This window comes from Polypterus senegalus, chromosome 6, assembly GCF_016835505.1.
Source record: "Polypterus senegalus isolate Bchr_013 chromosome 6, ASM1683550v1, whole genome shotgun sequence".
NCBI classification, from domain to species: Eukaryota; Metazoa; Chordata; class Cladistia; order Polypteriformes; family Polypteridae; genus Polypterus; species Polypterus senegalus.
In genome coordinates, this window is record NC_053159.1 from 20359894 (window position 1) to 20378914 (window position 19021).

General features: G+C 36.6%; 1 protein-coding gene across 1 annotated transcript in view; it reads right to left on the reverse strand.

Annotated features, from left to right (window-relative positions):
* The window catches only part of spsb1 (splA/ryanodine receptor domain and SOCS box containing 1), a 44610-nt gene that overhangs the window by 12094 nt on the left and 13495 nt on the right, over positions 1-19021 (reverse strand). Inside the window, exon 2 of the mRNA XM_039755519.1 lies at positions 8353-9181. Within this exon, the coding sequence (XP_039611453.1) occupies positions 8353-9046 (694 nt within the window). The 5' untranslated portion in view covers positions 9047-9181. The remainder of the gene's footprint in view (positions 1-8352; positions 9182-19021) is intronic.

The window sequence follows — 19021 nt, forward strand, 5'->3', positions numbered from 1 at the left end:
CAACTGAGCTTTCAATCGTTAACAGGTTTTTTAAAAATCTGCCCTATTGCAGATTCTTTTTGTTCTCTTACCTACAACTGATAGCTGAACTAAAAGGCATTCAGTTTTTAAATCTGGTACAAAGAGCTTTCATTCAAGGAAGCTAGTCTGATTGTAGTGCTTGGTCTGGGAACAAGCTCGACTGTTTAGCCAATGGTTAATCTGTTCTAGTATCTTTTCAAGATAGTTCTTAAAAGGTTGTTGTGGTTTCAGCTTCAACTACTTGGCTCATAGTTTTGTTTGAGATTCCCACACCCCTTCACATGAACAAGTGCTTTCTGGCTTCAGCCCCAAATGTACTTCCCCTCAAAATTCCACTGACTTAAAAAGGCGACTCATGTTCTTGAGTATTCTTGATTCTGCTGGATCTACATTATCAATACTCTTCCTCAGTTTCAAAAGTCAACTTTTAAAAACATACAAATGATGCATTGGCAAAGCTGCTTTTTTTCCAATGCCAATTGGTAGGATTGTAGGAGCCAGCACATTACTCTGAGCAATATTCCTAAAAGGTGTATACACTGTTCAAAACAGACTCAAGTACAAAATTACCCTTTAATATACCAACATAAAAATTGCATTTCCCACATGCAAATTCAGGTTGTGATAGGACATATTTTACATTTAAAAGGTTTTTGCAAATTTACCATTTTTATCATAATAGTGGAAGACAAAGATGCAAACAAACATTGCAACTGCCGTGTAATACAGCTGTCAAACTGAACTTCGCCATTTAAATTTAATTGGAATGCATTTTAAAAAGGCCTTCATTGAAGGCAAAAGCGGACATTCAATTGTATGAGAACAGTGGTTTGTGTTACTGGGACTAACTTTGGCATCAAGTTACTCAAGACAAACTATGCAATAAGGCTCAGCCAATAGTCGATGAGATAATCCATTGATGTAAAAAAAAAAAAAATAGAAATTTCAGAAATTTAGTGGCAAACTGTAGCTTTTTCTTCTCTTTTTTTAAATCTTGCACACCTCAAGAAAGATGACAGGGTTCCTGTGCTAAGCTAGTATAGCTAGATTAACTCCTTGTTGTGCAAGGGAAAGCAGCATGATTAATAGTACAATCGCGCACACACACAGCACAAATGGGAAGTGCGCACATGTGTAGCATCACACCACGGCACTGCTTGTAGACCCAAGTGCCTATGGTTTCTCACACTTCACACAACATTTACGTGATTCAAAATTCTTCAAATGAATGTGGCCACACAAGTTGAAATTCTCTTGCAACTTCAGCAAGTTTGCCCATTTTAAAGGATCTCCTGAAGACACTCATTTGTGCAATATAATGTCAGTTCATATTGCGAGTGACTGATACCCAGGCTAACACAACTTGTCACAACGTTAGAATATTTCATTCACCATCCGTTTTCGTTGGACAGGGTCATAGAGGAGCTGGAGCCTCTCTGTGTAGAATTATATTTTACACAAGTTATGCAGTGAGATTCAAGACCAGACAAGGAAAGTGGAACCATGGTGGTGGCATATATACAGAAAAGTACTTACAGTACCATTGGTTAATTGGAAATATCAGAAGTACTAAGGCCCATTAACTCAGAAAGTTTTCTGGGTAAAGGCAGGTAACACAGCTAGTCACAATCTATACTTGACATAATATCAAAGATTTTTGTGCATTTTCCATTGCCCCATGCGTCTAAATTACTCTTCATTGTTGCTTTAAACTAACAATTCCTAACCCATAAAGAAAGCGTCTTTTTTTCACCCACTCGATATTCTGTAATTAGTTGTCAAACTTTAGTTAAGGTGAGTCTCGTTTAAAGTTACTTGTAACTTTCTCCTTGAAAAGCACAAATGTTTATGCATATCTTTGCAGTATTTTTGTACATGAATTAACAAAAACACACACTGTAGATACTGAGGATATGTTGTATACACACAGCTCACTGAAATTTCTTCTTAACAACCTCTCCAGATAAATCTTTAAAGGTAAAATTAAAAAAAAAAAAAATACTTCGAACAGGAGGTACAAAACATAAAACAAAAACAGTCAACCCAAAAATCTGGCAGTCCTTGGAAATCCTAGAGAGCATATTCTGTAACTATACCTCACTCAAGGCGAGACAGCTAATACTCAAGTCTAGACTGTGGCTTCACCTTTCCATGAGGAAAGCAAGCTAAAGGGCTGTGGCAACCTCTCCAAAGCTTATTATAGTATAGGTCAAGGCCACACAAGTAACTGTTTTTCACTCAGAATCGTAGAGGAACTGAAAATGAAACAACTTGTTTGTGAAAGATTTCCCAGGCACTTGGGTTTGACCTTATAAGTATATACCAGCAAACATTTAAGAAATAAAAGCCTAGAACACTAAAATATTAAAGGCGGCTACTGCATTTGTACTGCTGGTACAAAATTACTACAGAAGCCAAACGAAACATTATAGTTGAATGTCTAACCTGATCTATAAACAAACTAACCAAGATCAAAATACTCAGGGCAAACAAAAAAAATATTTAAATCTGCAGTACTTTATAAAGTTAAATTCAGAATAAATATCTGATCTTCAAAAGTAAACAAGCCACAGTGAAAAGAATGGTTGCGGCACAGTGGTTCGGTTGTCAGAGCTGTTGCCTTAAAGCTCCAGATTCCTGTGACTGAATCTTGGCCTGGCATCAACTGTATGGAGTCTGCACACTCTCCTAGTTTGCGCTGGGTTTTTGTAAAGCATGCCAGTTTTCCAAGCATTCCAAAGACTATTGGAATAGTCACAGATTATGTTAACTGGCTACTCTAAATTGACTATATGAGAAGGTATTAAGAATATGCATATTAATGCTCCATGGACTGGCACACTTTCTAAATCCTGCCTTGCGTCTAATGCTGACAAGATGGGTATTAGCCTTCTCCAACTTGAAGTGAATTTTGCAGGACTGATATTTATGGAATAATCAAGTACTATACTTTGATCTCATGTACTCCAAAAATTGCCACTTGATCATGTTAATATAGGCTTATTAAGGGGAGAAAGCTTATTTTCCAATAAAATTGTCAGTCACACTTACAGTATACAGTTTTAAAATTTGAAATTAAAAAAGTTATTTTTATTCAGCTTTACATTATGACAATATTTTTACTGTTGCCAGACTGCAAATCTAAGAGATTAAAGTCATATCTATCTCCTTTGCTCCACCACTGCAGGATATTACTACTGTATGTTTTACCAATTTTAAGTGTCCCATTGACTAATGTCAGATTTAGAAACAGAGTTGGAGTTCATATAAACAAGGGGTGGGGTTGCACAAAACCCCATAAATGTGTGAAGCTGGCACAGTGATCACTACAAAATTATTCTATGTAATATTGCAGCTTTTTTTTGCACATCAATTATAAAGATCAGCTTTTGGATTATTGAATTTTTAGTTTCTTAATTAGTAAAGCTAACAGCCACACCCCATCACACCATAGTTTGGGTGATTTTTCGGACCCCACTGTTCTTAAACAGAACATTAACTTCTGTCATGAATTCAAAAGGAAAGTAACTGACCTAAATCTGATTTTCTCTTTATTACGATTTAAACCTCCACTTTCTTGCCAACACAAAAGCTTTTTACATTTAGCTACATCCACAAGCATGCAGTGTCATAATTGGTCTCAATCTTACGTGGCTGCTGGCTTGATCCATAATTCATCAGAGCAATGCATAATTCATACATTTAGGCCACCATCAGTACATTATTGCTTCATCTGTTTTAAGAGACACCCCCCACCCCATTTAGTTTAATCCACCTATTATGGTTCACTATCCTGAAATGGCCGATTATGTAGCCATTCGTTCAAGACCAAAAAAAACAAAAAACACACACACACACACACACACGACAGCCATGAAGATGCTTCCTTTATAGGTTACATCTACTGTACATGGGATTTTAAATGCTGTTATATTGACATAACAGTTGCTAACTAGAGCTATTTTTTCTGATGGCCTGAATTGTGTTCCTGTTCATGTTACTGCCATTGCCAATATTTCTGTGCAAGTATAATAAATGTGTAACACACAGAATAGTTAACCTTCCCTACATATAACTAGTCAAAATATTTACAAATCTTTAAATTTATATTCAATCCTTACTTCTGGCCAATTTCAAACTATTAAATATACGCAATCTAATCTACATGCTAGAGATACTTTGCACTGCCAATAAAGAACACAAAAGAGCTCATAACTGTTCAAATACATTAACATTGCTTCTGATAGCTAAGCTTTCTTTTGCCCCTAGGTGGTCAGAAGCGAAAGGATTCCCCATCTCTTGTTAATCTGAGGCACCGCGAGGCTGCACATTTCAAAAATGAAATAAGTACTTAATGTTAATGGTCTAAGTATTTATGGCACATTTAAGCAAAGCTTACAAAGTTTATTAAAAAAATAAAAAAATTGAGTGTTTCAGACTAATGGCTACCTTACACAATAGTGAACACAACTGTAAACAAAAGTATGAGAAGCTGCCTAGGTTGTAGACCTGGTGAACACAGTTTGATACTTCAGAAGGGAAGACAAGTTTAGTACTACAGGCGGGAGCAATCAGTCAAAGAATACATTTTTCTCCTTTACAGTTGCAGCAAAATTGTAATGAGGGCAACCAAATTTGCTTAATTATGCCACTACATTTTAAACCAAGTAAAGCGGTGTTACCTGTGGTGGCTAAATAAGCATTGCTGACATTAAAAAGGCTCTTTAAAAAGGATTTTTATAAAAAAAAAAAAAACCTGAAATATGATCTTCATTTTCCAGTGTCATTAAAGAAGGAAACTACCGTTTGCTGGATATAATGGATCCTTAATAGTTCAAGCATCAGTAAGACAGGAATGTCAGGTACAGGAGTGAATCTGAACGGAATCACTAGCTAAAGGTTTAATAGTACTGGGAAGTTTTTAGAAATCTGCTCATAATACTAATGTATTTTCAAGAGCAGCATAGTGAGGAGTAAAAAACTGCATTTTGAAGGGATGTATTTAAAAAACCGAAATCTGTTTTATGAATGACACCACCACTTAAACTAAAAAAAGGGACAGTCAATCAGAAAGCCTCAATGTCAATAGAAGTAGAAAGGATATTAAAAGGAATTGGGGTGAGAGCACACAAAATAAAACACAGTTCGGGCATGGTAAAGACAGCTATCAAATTCTAGAGTATGAAGTGCTATCTTAAACAAAATTTGATAATTTAAGTTAAACGAGCAAATACAACTTACTCTAACCTATGTAGCAGTTCAGGTCTAACTGCATGTTCTCAACATGCAGTGGGGATATTGAACTTATTATACAAGAGAACAAGCATTCAATTAAAAGCATGGCTCCATTACACAAAGATCACTATATAAAACAGCATGTGCAAAAATACTTCTAAATGTTTGTGAAATTATGTCCAACAACAAATATTGTACAGTCTTACTCCAAGAATATAGCTATCTGCTGTATGAAACAATTTAAAAATAAAAATGCACTCATGTACTGGTAGACCAATAAGGATTTCCTTTTCTTGCTTAACACTAGAATTACCAGAGCCTACGAAAAAACTCGTAGATCCATTCCACCTTAAATCGCTTCTTAAAACCGTTCTCACCTCTCCACCAGCTACTTTTGTTAATCTAAATGTGCTGATAAAATCAGGCTGCAAGCAGCTGGCTATTCCATCCCCCACTGACTTAAAACGTGCACAAACTTTTCCCAGCTCATGCCTTGATTGATTATCTGGGAGTGAAGTGGAGTTTTAGAGAGGAAATAATAGATCATCATCATTTGGAATACACGCATTTCAGTAATCCGTGTAAACACATTTTTAAAACAATTTTCACATTGTAGTAGTAAATGACAAAATGTAGGCATAAACTATATAATGTATGAAGCCTGAAGTCCAAATATCAAAGAAACACTTTCACAAAAAGGTACAAATATAACAGAACAAGTATGCTTTTATTCAAAAATATAACTGCAGAAAAAAAAGCCGCCTTAGCATGCCACATTGACACATTCTTAATACAACTGCCATGGTAGCGTAATAGTATCAGTTGCGGACTAGTAATCAAAAGTTCACGAGTTTGATCCTGCACGACTCAGTTTTGAGAAGTAAACTGCTCTTATTCTTACCATTTTAGAATAAAAACATACTTTTGATTTCAGTGTGTAACAGCCAGTGTAATTTATGATACTTGTAAAGGTTTTTTTTTTTTCCCCCCCTGACAATGCTGTTTTCACATAAAGAAGCGCTATAGCTCTGCAGCGTACTTGTGACTGCATTCTCGTACCAATGCTTGCGAACTGAAGTGCCTGCGTGCACTTTTTGTGGCATTACACGTCTATTTTTTGAGGATGCCCGTGTTGCTCAAACACAGGAACATATGTTGGTATACAAGTATAACAAAACAAATGCACTTTTATTCTAGACTATAAGTGAAGAAAAAATAAAGTTACAGTAGGGGGTTGATATGACAGCTTGCGTGATGCAATGCTAAGAACTGCCAATTTCCGATCCATGCTATATAAAATCACCACATTCAAATATTAACAATTCCCACACACCCTTCCTACATTTACGACGTGTACTTGTTGCAGTGTACACATCTCTCTGTGCTATGGTTTCTATTACACTTAATGAGCACATGACACTGTACTTTCTTCCCTATATAAATAACATTCGAGCTATAGCGCGTCTCCAAATAACTCACATTTCAGCTATAGCGCGTCTATCTGAAAACAGCAGTGTCAAATGGGGAGGGTGGGATTGCGAACGTGACAGAGAATGGAACCGAATAAAAAAAAAAAAAAAGCTAACCTTTACAATCATGATGCATTTACACTGGCTCTTACAGACTGACTGAAATCAAATGTATGTTTTTATTCTAAAACAGAACAGTACATACAATATTTGAAAACGAACAGAGACAGATCGGGCTTGAATACACGCCGACGCTGTTACAGAAGGCGTCAGATTATTCAGTGCAGCAGTTTCAACGCACAGTACATGCAATTATTATTTGAAAACGAACAGCGTCAGATCGGCCGCATATTCAAACACGATCTGACGCTGTTCATTTTCAAATAATATTGCATTAGTGTGATGTTTTTACATATATTGTCTCTTTCATTAATCTTGCGGTTTGTAATCAGTGACCACATGTTTTTATCCCCGATCTTGGCAGTTCGCACATGTTGCTGTATGGTGGTGTTTCTTTTGTACTCCAGGACATGCAGAGGACAGAATAGTACAAAGCAGTAAGTTCAACGCTATATGCAATCAGACAGAGACAGGCAGAGAAGGCACTAGATATATAAACCGGGAAGGCACTGTATAATACATATATAAAAAAACAGCTAAGGGGATAGATATATAGATAGATAGGAAGGAAAGGCACTATATGATAGGCAGACAGGGAAGCTTCTATATAATAATAAAAATTACTGTTATTACTATATAGATAGACAGGGAGTTCAGGTAGGCAGAACGGCAAAGGTTAAAAATAAATAAATTTTCCCAACTCTGATCTCTTGAGGTACACCAAGTCTGCTGCACTCTAAGTGTCGAAATTTTACCAGTACGCCACGGAAGCGGTTGTAAAACTTTGGCCTTCAGGCTTCACACATTTTATAGTTTATGTCTACATTTTGTAACATTTATTACTAAAATATAAAAAAGTTTCTGTTTTAACTTTGTGTTCACACAGATTACTGTAGAAACGGAACACACATGAAATGCGTGTGTTCCAAATAATCGATTATTTCTACTCTAAAACTCCACTTCACTCCCAGATAATCGAGGCATGAGCTAGGAGAAGTTCGTGCACGTTCTAAGTCGGTGGGGGAGTGGAATAGCCGGCTGCATGCAGGTTTTTTTTTATAAAATCGGCACATTTACAGGACAAAGGAGGCAGGTGGTGAGGTGAGAACAGTTTTAAGAAGCGATTTAAGGTGGGACTGATCTACGAGTTTTCGTAGACAAATGCAGACAGCAAACTATCACTCATCTCAGCTTTACAATTACTTGATGGAAAGAGAACTGAGGAGTGACATTAAAACTAAAACATTAACACCTTGTCAAACAACAAAAACACCCACACATTTTGTTTCTGATCATAATTCAATTAGCTGCTTTCTTGATTGCCATCCTGGAAGAGTAAAACGCAGAATATTTGAAATCCTTTGTTTTGTATTTAGCTTCACTATTCTTAAACTTCTCAATGCAATGTGCAGTTTGTCATATATAATACAGCAAACTGTCATTGGACATTCCCAGTTTTAAAATGTAGAAAAGAAATTGAGAAATTCTAAACAAAAACAATACTTACGATCAAGTCCATTGATATATCGGATACGAATTTCACAGTGTCCCCAGACAGCACTGACTACAGGATGAAGTTTTTTGCCTTTCAAACCCCTAAATGCTACTCCCAAATACTGTCCATCAACAATAAAGCTCAGGGTTCCTTCATCCATGTCCAAAACTACAAATAAAGAGTCTGGTACTATAAATGTTTCATCTGGCTCCAAGAAAGCTGGATAGGTCCTACTGGGCTGATTTTTCCCATCGTGATAAAGTTTGTTCCGTCCAAGGTCCCAGCCCCAAGATTCATGGTTATTTCCAACTAAGGCAGTATATCCTACAGAATGTAAAGGAGCATCTGCTGTCGCAACACCTACAACTGCATGTGTTCCTCTCTGCCGCATGGCCCAGCTGATCTCCCAAACATGGAGTCCACGGGTATATCCTACTTTACCTCTAATTGCATCTGTGCTCTGTGCCACCGGATGCCGGTGAAATATTAACTTATTGTCATCTTTAACAAAAATGTTTAATGAACGGTCATCATTGTTCCAAGAATGTTGTATCTGGATTTCATATGGTGCAGGCGGCATGTCTAAAAGCATGTCCAACCGGGCAGGTTTACTGCTATCCAGAGCTTGTAGCTCATATTTCAGCGGTCTAAAAGCAGGGTCTCTCATATCAACTGTTTTTATCCCACCAGGAACTTTCTGTCCCATGTTGAATTCTTCAGTGGTTAAAGTTAAAAAAAAAATATATATATCCAACTCCGCCTTTACTGTACCACCAATTAATGAAATTCTTGGAATAGGCAGCTAGGATTCAAGGTTAACATCTGCACCAATCAAAGGAACCTAAAAAACAAAACAAAAAAAAAAAGTAATTATTAAGCTAATAACCATGATCTTTAAACTTTGCATATAGATAAGACCTTGGTTGGGGGGTTTCAGGAGTTATCAGGCAGGGAATGAATTAAATCTAGAGGACACCAACATTTCATAAATTCATTCATTTTTTGAGAACATTTTCTAAAGAAATACAGCGATACTTGAAAGTTAGTGAACTCTCTACAGAGGGCATTAACAGATATCACATATTAGGAATTACCATTAAAGTCTTAATGAATAGAATTATCCTAAATAATGGAATTTGAACACTTAGACCAATATTAGACTCTAAAGCCATTGAAGCAATAATTTCAACGTCACCTTCCAAGACCAGTTATCACTTGGACATCTTGATGGAAGTCACACAAAAAAAAAAAAAAAAAGACCTGAAAGTAGCACCACGTCATTGAAACAGAATTTAGGTCAGGGCTTTGTCTTGGCTATTCAAGGACAATTAACCTCTTATTTTCTAAGCCAGTCTTGACTTAAATGTTTAGGACTGTAGTCTTGCTGAAAGCACCAACCTTGTGCCCAGATTAAAATTTTCAAACTCAGGGCCCGACAGTGAAGATTTCCTTGATTTCTCAGAATTCACAACTCCCTCAACAAGGCCAATATAAAGGATAGTTAGACAAATAACTGTAATCATGTTGATAAAGAGGATAAATGTGAATCATCTGTTCCTTTATAATCCCAACTGTATATTGTGCTGTACTGTATTAAAGAGAATCTCACTCACACTAATAATCACAATATTGCACTCTCAAAGCATGCATTAATCATGTATTAATTTTATAACCAATTATATAATGGCATAGAGGTAGCAATGCTGTACACTTCTTGACTTGAAAGAGCTGCAGGACATCCCCACTTTACCAAGTTAAATAATCCATCCATTTTCTAAACACCTTTTTACCCTGAGCAGGGTTGCAGGGAAGCAGGAGTCTATCCCAGCAAGCACATGGCTTAAGACCGTGACGATCTGATAGGGTGCCATCCCATCACAGAGCGAGCATTCAGACACACACAGACCAATTTAGCATTGCAAATCCCACTAACTAGACTGTGGAAGGAAACACGTGTAGTCACAGAAAGAACATGGAGACTCCATGCGCCACCCCAATAGTTTAACTGGAAGGCAATTCTTACCAATAATGAAACTTGCAAGTGATTGTTTTTGCCTTGTTCAAATGATGTGCAAAACTGGAGAAAGTTAGTAATAGGTTGTTACTTTGTCTTCCTTTTCTTTCTAATTTATTAAACCAGATACCATTTGTTTATATAGCGCCTTTCCCTTGCTCAAGGCACTTACAGAATATAAGAAAGAACGGCAGGGTATATAGTATATAGCATTGTACAAACCAAATGAAGATTAAGACAGTAAATTCAGAGAAAGCCTAACAGACAACAAATGGTCTAGCACACACATACAGGTTACACGAGCATCTTGACAGAGAGGTAAACAGAGAAGGGTAATAAAGTCAAGTAGAGCTAAAAGCCTTCCTGAACAGATGAGTTTTGAGTTGTTTTTTAAAAGAATTCATGGAGTCAGCTGACTGGATTAATTTTGGTAGGTCATTCCAGAGTCTGGGTGCTATACAGCTGAAGGCCCTGTCACCCATGGAGTGTAGATTAGTGTGGGCACAACAAGATTGCCAGAATCAGAGAACCTTAGTGGGCAGGCAGGCACATAGTGATGAAGATCACTGATGTAGTTTGGTGCAAGGTTATTTAAGGCTTTGTAGGTTATTAGTAGGATTTTACATTCGATTCTGTAAGAGAAAGGGAGCCAGTGAAGGTGGAGCAGGATGGGTGTGATGTGCTCGCTGCTGCTGGTTTGAGTAAGGACTCTTGCAGCTGAGTTCTGAATAAGCTGGAGCTGTGATATAAAATTAGAAGGGGCACCTGCCAGCAGTGAGTTACAACAATAGATGCAGGATGCGATAAAAGCATGGACAAGTTTCTCAGCATTAGAAAAGGAGAGGAAGGAGCGAACACGGAATATGTTATGGAGTTGAAAGAAAGAATCTATCTTAATGTGGTTTATGTGGGTGGAATAAGAGGGAGTAATCAAAAATGACACCAAGATTCTTTGCAGGAGAGGCAGGTCTGATGAGATCACCGCCAAGATCGACTGGGAAGGAGCTCATTTTATTAAGTTGCATTTAGTCCCAATTTGCATTTTCTCTTACTAATTTCTCACTGTTTACTTAGCTGACCTTTTTCTCTTCCGAGATGCGCTCAAAATAGCACAGTATCGGAATACTTATCTTTGTATTTTTACCATAGTCTTAAATGCTAAACATTTGCCCACCCTTTGAAAACCACTGAAACTCTCTAAATTAGGTTTCCTAACTATTGTAGCAAACAGCCAGCCTGTTAGTTACCTAAATTAATGAGACCAACCAGGATTTTTAAAAGTGTGTTCACTGTCCTTCATGAAGTCACCAGCAGCACTGATACTATTGTGACAATATTCTTATATTGAATGTATTGAAAGGTTTAACATGTATAATTTCGGGGTCATTATTGTCCCTGGCTTATGGATATTTCCAATTCAGCATAAATGACTGAAATTAATAAATAATTGCCAATACTGAAAAAATAATATTTTAAAAAATAAACCATAGTATGCATACCACTCAAAGCTTTAAATGTGTATCCTGTTAAATGCTTACAGCGAAGATAAAACTTAATGTTTTGTCTGGATATTAAATAATTAACAATAAAATAAAAAAAAAACCTACCAAAATCATTAAGTGGAGATATTTGCTCAGTGATATTTGGGGACAAAATGTACTTTGTTAAACCATGCAAAACAACTAAAATATGAGCATCCACAATTGTTTTTCCAATTTTTGTATCACCACATTTAATTACCACCACCCTCCAATAAAGCTTTTACCACTCTTTTACCTAACTGGTCTAAATCATACCATCTTGATAATTTTAGATGCAACATAAATTGTCATGGTTTTACAGAAGCAATTTGACTACAGGAAACCCAACTACAAATGAAAAATAACTAGTACAGTAATTGAGCAAAAGCAATCAAACTGCACACTAGCCCAGAAGTTATGAAATTCTATTTGTATCGCTAGATTAAGATATCAAATAATTGACTACAGAACCAGGATTTTCTCTAATAATGTCTAAGATTGTTTTTAATACCTTCTGAGCACTTAGACTCATACCTTCTTGCTGTTGGTTTTGAAGCCATGTTGCCCAGATAAACAGATGCACAACAGATCATTCTCTTCCCACTCACTACAGAGGGAAAACTTGCATTTACTTATTTGAAACATGCATTAAAAGAGGGGAAAACTGATCTTTTAAACTGATCAATTTTCCGAGTGTATTACATCTAATTTCATGACCACAAGCTGCAGCACCAGACAATACAAATTTACTCTAGACACCTGTGCACTTAAAGACACACTTTCAGAAGGTATGAATGACTGTTAAGAGCCAAAATATGTTAAACCCACCCTTACTGGTTTTGGGGCTGGGAGGGGAGTGCCATGGGTAGGAAAAAGTGGAAGGGATTTGCAATGCAAGCCCTCAGTAAAAGACAAATTAATAAATGTTTAATGTAAATATGGCTTCAAATGGTGAAAAGAAAAAAAATCATAAATTACATAAGTCATGTAAGTTTAAAAATAAAACATTAAACAAGGTTTTACTGAAAAATGGCTATATTTTTAATGACTTTAACAGTGGTACTTTGCCATATGGTACTTTTAAAGGCAATTGCAATTTACAGTATTTCAACATGCTTTGTCCAGCTGGTTTGAAGACATTTAAATTATGCATCTTTTTCACAACTAGTACTGTATACTCTACACACTTAAGTTTAACAACTGGGTTGAGAAAAGCAAAGCCAAGACACAGGACGTTAAACGTTGGGGAGAGAAAAAAAAAAAAAAATGAAAAACCACAGGTTGAGATTTCAAAATTTTAAATATGATAAGCAACCCATTAAAAAATACATTATAGCAAAAAATACATTACAGCAAAGAATTTTAGCCCATTTTTAGCCAAAAGTAAAAAATAAAACTGGTGTTCTGACCTTTTAATGCAAGACATTAGAACAATTTCAGTAGCAACTGAAGCCCTCGTTCTAGGAATGGATTTAATTTTCTACAGCTCTGGGGGGGAGAATACCAAGATTTATTGAACCGCTGTATGAAAAAGAGGAGCCGATGATGATAAATTTCATCTCACACACTTATGAAGTCAGGCATTTATACCTGTGCTGGAATTACATAATTGCAATTCTCTCCCCAAAACAAACAGTTAAAAACTCTTTGCCAGCTCCATAAACTTAGACATCTTTTGTTCCTTCACTCAATGTAGTGTTACAAATATCCTACATTAATTATATGAAATATTTGGTTTGTGAAGCATTCTCTTTTTTGGAAACTAGTTTTGTTAAACTTACACAAACAATTTAATCAAGAAATAAGGAAACACTGAGGACACAGGTATCTCAAAATAATACGGTGCAGAGTCACAATTACCATGACAGTATTAACATATCGTACTGGCATTTCATTTGAATCATGTAAACCAGTAGAGGGTTATGAGGTCTGGTACGTATACTATATAAATTATTGGACTGGTTTCTGACTTAAAACCATCACAGTGTACATTCAAGCACACACTGCCCCTTCTCAAACTTGAAACATTTAGAGCCACAAGAAGAAAGGGAAAAAAAAAAAAAACAAAAAAAAAACTGGACTTTACTAAAGGAGGATTAAACTAATTGCAAATGTAGGTCATGCAACTTGTGCAAACAAGTGGAATAGGCATAAAATTAGGCACTTTGTAGAAAATGGTGCTAAATTTTAATAGCTGCAGTTCAAAAATTCTTACTTTTGAAGAATGAGGTCACCATAAGACTTAAATCTAACCAAGTGTTTAATTAACCCCTTATGCCCCAATGGGTTTTTTGCCATTATTGCACCTATATTATATACCAAAAATAAATTGGTATTATTCTGCTAACATAATAAAAGGAGCCACAAAGGGAAGCAGAATATCGAGCATACTACTCCAATCTCTTTTAAATAAATAATTTGTCTGTTTAGAAATCTTTAATGCCAATACCAACTTTAAAAAAAAGTGCTTTAGGTATTTCTCTCCAGAACAATTGGATTTTACAGTACATATCCAAGACATTTTATGATGCACAACCCTGGAATCAAGTTTCTTTTGTTCTTCAATATGTCAGCTCTCATTGTATAAAGTTTAGATGTCGTATCGTTTAGCACTGCCAAGTTTTACTATGAGACACAAGGTGTCCCCTCAAACTTGTGTCCCTTTTTGGGAATATTCTGTGTCTTGCACACAAATAGTTACTCAACAAGTAATCCAGTAATATAATTTTTGAAGGGAAAAAAAAAAAAAAACCCTCACTGCAAACAACTAAACAATTTGAAACTATGTATAATACTCATCCAAACTTTCTTTTAAAATTTTACAGTCCTTGAAACAATTTCCGTTTATTACTAGACTAAACATTACATTTTGTACACTAGATTGGGTTTTCTGTGCCGCAATTCACAGATCTTCTGCCTTCTGTTGCAGTTGCCCCAAAAACTTTTAGTGGATTTTTATTTGTCTTTAGAGATTACTTGCCTTTTATCTCTGGAATAAAGCGTGGTGATAATTACTTTCCTGGAAGTCCAGAGCACAGGGCAGGAAACAGTTCTGGACAAGGCCATAGAGCTCCTGTAGATATACAATACAAATACACCTAAACCAGTGTTTCTCAGGCACTTTTGGGTTACAAGTGGTGTCACTAGGAAATAAGCATATGAGATTTAAGTGAAAGGGATGGATTAGCTGTGCAAGACTATCTAGTTTCACTCTTCAAACCCCCTGAATCACCATAGCCACTCTTTGATTTTATTTCCCCATTCATAATCATTCATTTCTGCATGCATGTGGGGTTGTGAAGCGAGAATTACCAACAAGATTTCAAAAGTTCAGTAGCCGAAATGCCTTTTTTGCGATTACAAAAGTGGCATGATACAGTGATCAAAGAAAGGGTCCTTGTGAAAATTCAATCAGCGTAGGTACAGTGTAATAGTGCTTGGTAGCGTGTGCAGAAATGCTGCCAGTACTCAAAGGTAGAACTAAAGGAGCACTGTTCAGAAAACTAACAGAGGAAGAACATGCAGAAGACAGTGTCCGAGTATGGTGACTGAATGCAGGACACTCAAAACTGCATTCCTCAAGGCTTCAAAAGTATACTTATAAATCAAGCATAGTGTTGATGCAATCACCAAATGAGTCACTCTCAATAAGGTCAAAACTGATCAGAGTCTCACTTCAAGCCTAAATATTCTGTAGCACAAGCATTCTGTAACTTTTCTAGGACTTCAAATGTATGCCATTATTTTCCAAAAACATTGCTAGAATATAAAGTTCAAGTCTCATCGCACATTAACCAAATACGAACGGTCAGAAGCTTTGTGCTTAACAGTGAGTTGTTGCACTTGCAATTTGCTGCCTATTACACTCAGCTGTGACTTAATATGAATGATCAATCATAGACAATTATACATCATTGGAATTCTCTGAACCTTTAGTTTACAATGGTAATCAACCTTTCACTTTGTGGTTTGACTTAGGACAGAAGAGATTTACTTTGCTGTGACACTCTGCTCATCTTGGCATATACATGTGTAAATCATATTTTATTACTGAAAAAGTGCAGACAACATGGAAAAGTATGATTTGAGACAATTAGGTATGTAAAAATATCATTATTGGTTTTCATTGACTTAATAGGTTTTTGCAACATTCATAAAACTACTTTGAAATATGGTGCTGTCTAGCACTGAAGGAGACTTAATGTCGTAGTGTTATTCTCTCTCTCTCTCCTACAATAAGGTTCACTGAAAACTGAAGTTGTGAAAATGCTTTTAAAGTAACACAAAGCATGCAGGGAAATGTAACTAAAATATTAAATATCCTAAATTACACCACTTTTGCTCATGTATAAAGATGTACTTTGACAGTATAAAAGGTTAATCAAGTATAATGCATGTATTGAGCCCTTTAAGTGATACAAGTGAGCAACCAGTTTGGAGAGAGTTGGGGGGTTGGGCCTATGCAGAAAAGAGGAGAACTGTGGTTCCCCCCCCCCCAAAAAGTACTTCCAGTCTAGTAATATCCAGTGCTTCAAGTCTGAAAACATGATAAGTAGTCACACAAGCAAGCCATACAACAATATGACTGAAACATACCTCCTACTGCAAGAATGACCGAGACCGTAATAGTAGCACTGACACCCAATCATGCTGGGCGCTTACAGTCACCACTTCAGTTTCACAGTTGTGAAAAGTCGCACCTAAAAAATTTGTTTTTATATTTATATGTGCCTTCTCTAAAGTGTGAAAACCATACATGCTCACCTACACTTATAACCATTTTGAATATAGGAGGAAAACCAGGAAGACGCAGGAAGAATGTTGAGTGAAATCTGCATATCTGAGGATATAATTTAAACTCGGCATGAGGATCAAAGCACAATTTTGTTCACCGTTTGGATGGTGTGTAACACACTTTTCAGATCATTTAATACTTCTGCCAATTTTAAAATAACTGAGTAATAAACACGCAAGGGAAAGGTCTTGAAGAGATCCCTAAACAAAAAAAAAAAAAAAAAGATTCAGAATTTACTATATTAACACTAGAATCCCTGAAGGGTACGAAAAAAAAAAAACTCCTAATCCCAGCCCACCACTGAATTCAACTCGGGCAAAGTTATCCCAGCTCAAGCCAAGGCTACTTATCTGCATGCGAGGTGCCTTGAGTTGTACAAGGTAAATACAGTATATCATTATTAGGAACACGTGCACTTTGTATGTTCCGTGTCTACAAAGATCTGGGTAAGTGTAGGATGAAAGGAAATGAGGCAAGAAATGCTGAACACATACAGTGGTGTAAAAAACTATTTGCCCCCTTCCTGATTTCTTATTCTTTTGCATGTTTGTCACACAAAATGTTTCTGATCATCAAACACATTTAACCTTTACTCAAATATAACACAAGTAAACACAAAATGCAGTTTTTAAATGATGGTTTTTATTATTTAGGGAGGAAAAAAAAAAACCAAACCTACATGGCCCTGTGTGAAAAAGTAATTGCCCCTTGTTAAAAATAACCTAACTGTGGTGTATCACACCGGAGTTCAATTTCCGTAGCCATCCCCCAGGCCTGATTACTGCCACACCTGTTTCAATCAAGAAATCACTTAAATAGGAGCTGCCTGACACAGAGAAGTAGATCAAAAGCACCTCAAAAGCTAGACATCATGCCAAGATCCAAAGAAATTCAGGAACAAATGAGAACAGAAGTAATTGAGATCTATCAGTCTGGTAAAGGTTATAAAGCCATTTCTAAGGCTTTGGGACTCCAGCGAACCACAGTGAGAGCCATTATCCACAAATGGCAAAAACATGGAACAGTGGTGAACCTTCCCAGGAGTGGCCGGCCGACCAAAATTACCCCAAGAGCGCAGACACGACTCATCCGAGAGGTCACAAAAGACCCCAAGACGTCTAAAGAACTGCAGGCCTCACTTGCCTCAATTAAGGTCAGTGTTCACGACTCCACCATAAGAAAGAGACTGGGCAAAAACGGCCTGCATGGCAGATTTCCAAGACGCAAACCACTGTTAAGCAAAAAGAACATTAGGGCTCGTCTCAATTTTGCTAAGAAACATCAATGATTGCCAAGACTTTTGGGAAAATACCTTGTGGACCGATGAGACAAAAGTTGAACTTTTTGGAAGGCAAATGTCCCGTTACATCTGGCGTAAAAGGAACACAGCATTTCAGAAAAAGAACATCATACCAACAGTAAAATATGGTGGTGGTAGTGTGATGGTCTGGGGTTGTTTTGCTGCTTCAGGACCTGCAAGGCTTGCTGTGATAGATGGAACCATGAATTCTACTGTTTACCAAAAAATCCTGAAGGAGAATGTCCGGCCATCTGTTTGTCAACTCAAGCTGAAGCGATCTTGGGTGCTGCAACAGGACAATGACCCAAAACACACCAGCAAATCCACCTCTGAATGGCTGAAGAAAAACAAAATGAAGACTTTGGAGTGGCCTAGTCAAAGTCCTGACCTGAATCCAATTGAGATGCTATAGCATGACCTTAAAAAGGTGGTTCATGCTATAAAACCCTCAAATAAAGCTGAATTACAACAATTCTGCAAAGATGAGTGGGCCAAAATTCCTCCAGAGCGCTGTAAAAGACTCATTGCAAGTTATCGCAAACGCTTGATTGCAGTTATTGCTGCTAAGGGTGGCCCAACCAGTTATTAGGTTCAGGAGGCAATTACTTTTTCCACACAGGGCCATGTAGGTTTGGATTTTTTTTTCTTCCTAAATAATAAAAACCATTATTTAAAAAATACATTTTGTGTTTACTTCTGTTATATATGACTAATGGTTAAATGTGTTTGATAATCAGAAACATTTTGTGTGACAAACATGCAAAAGAATAAGAAATCAGGAAGGGGGCAAATAGTTTTTCACACCACTGTACCTAAAGCACATTTTTCTAGGTTATACTAAATGACGTGAAGTGTATAGTATGTGAAGACTTCAGCCCAAATATCAAATACACATGTGCTTCTATTGAATATAACCAAAGTGGGAAAAAAACAAAAAGCATATGATCTACAGTGCATCCGGAAAGTATTCACAGTGCATCACTTTTTCCACATTTTGTTATGTTACAGCCTTATTCCAAAATGGATTAAATTCATTTTTTTCCCTCATAATT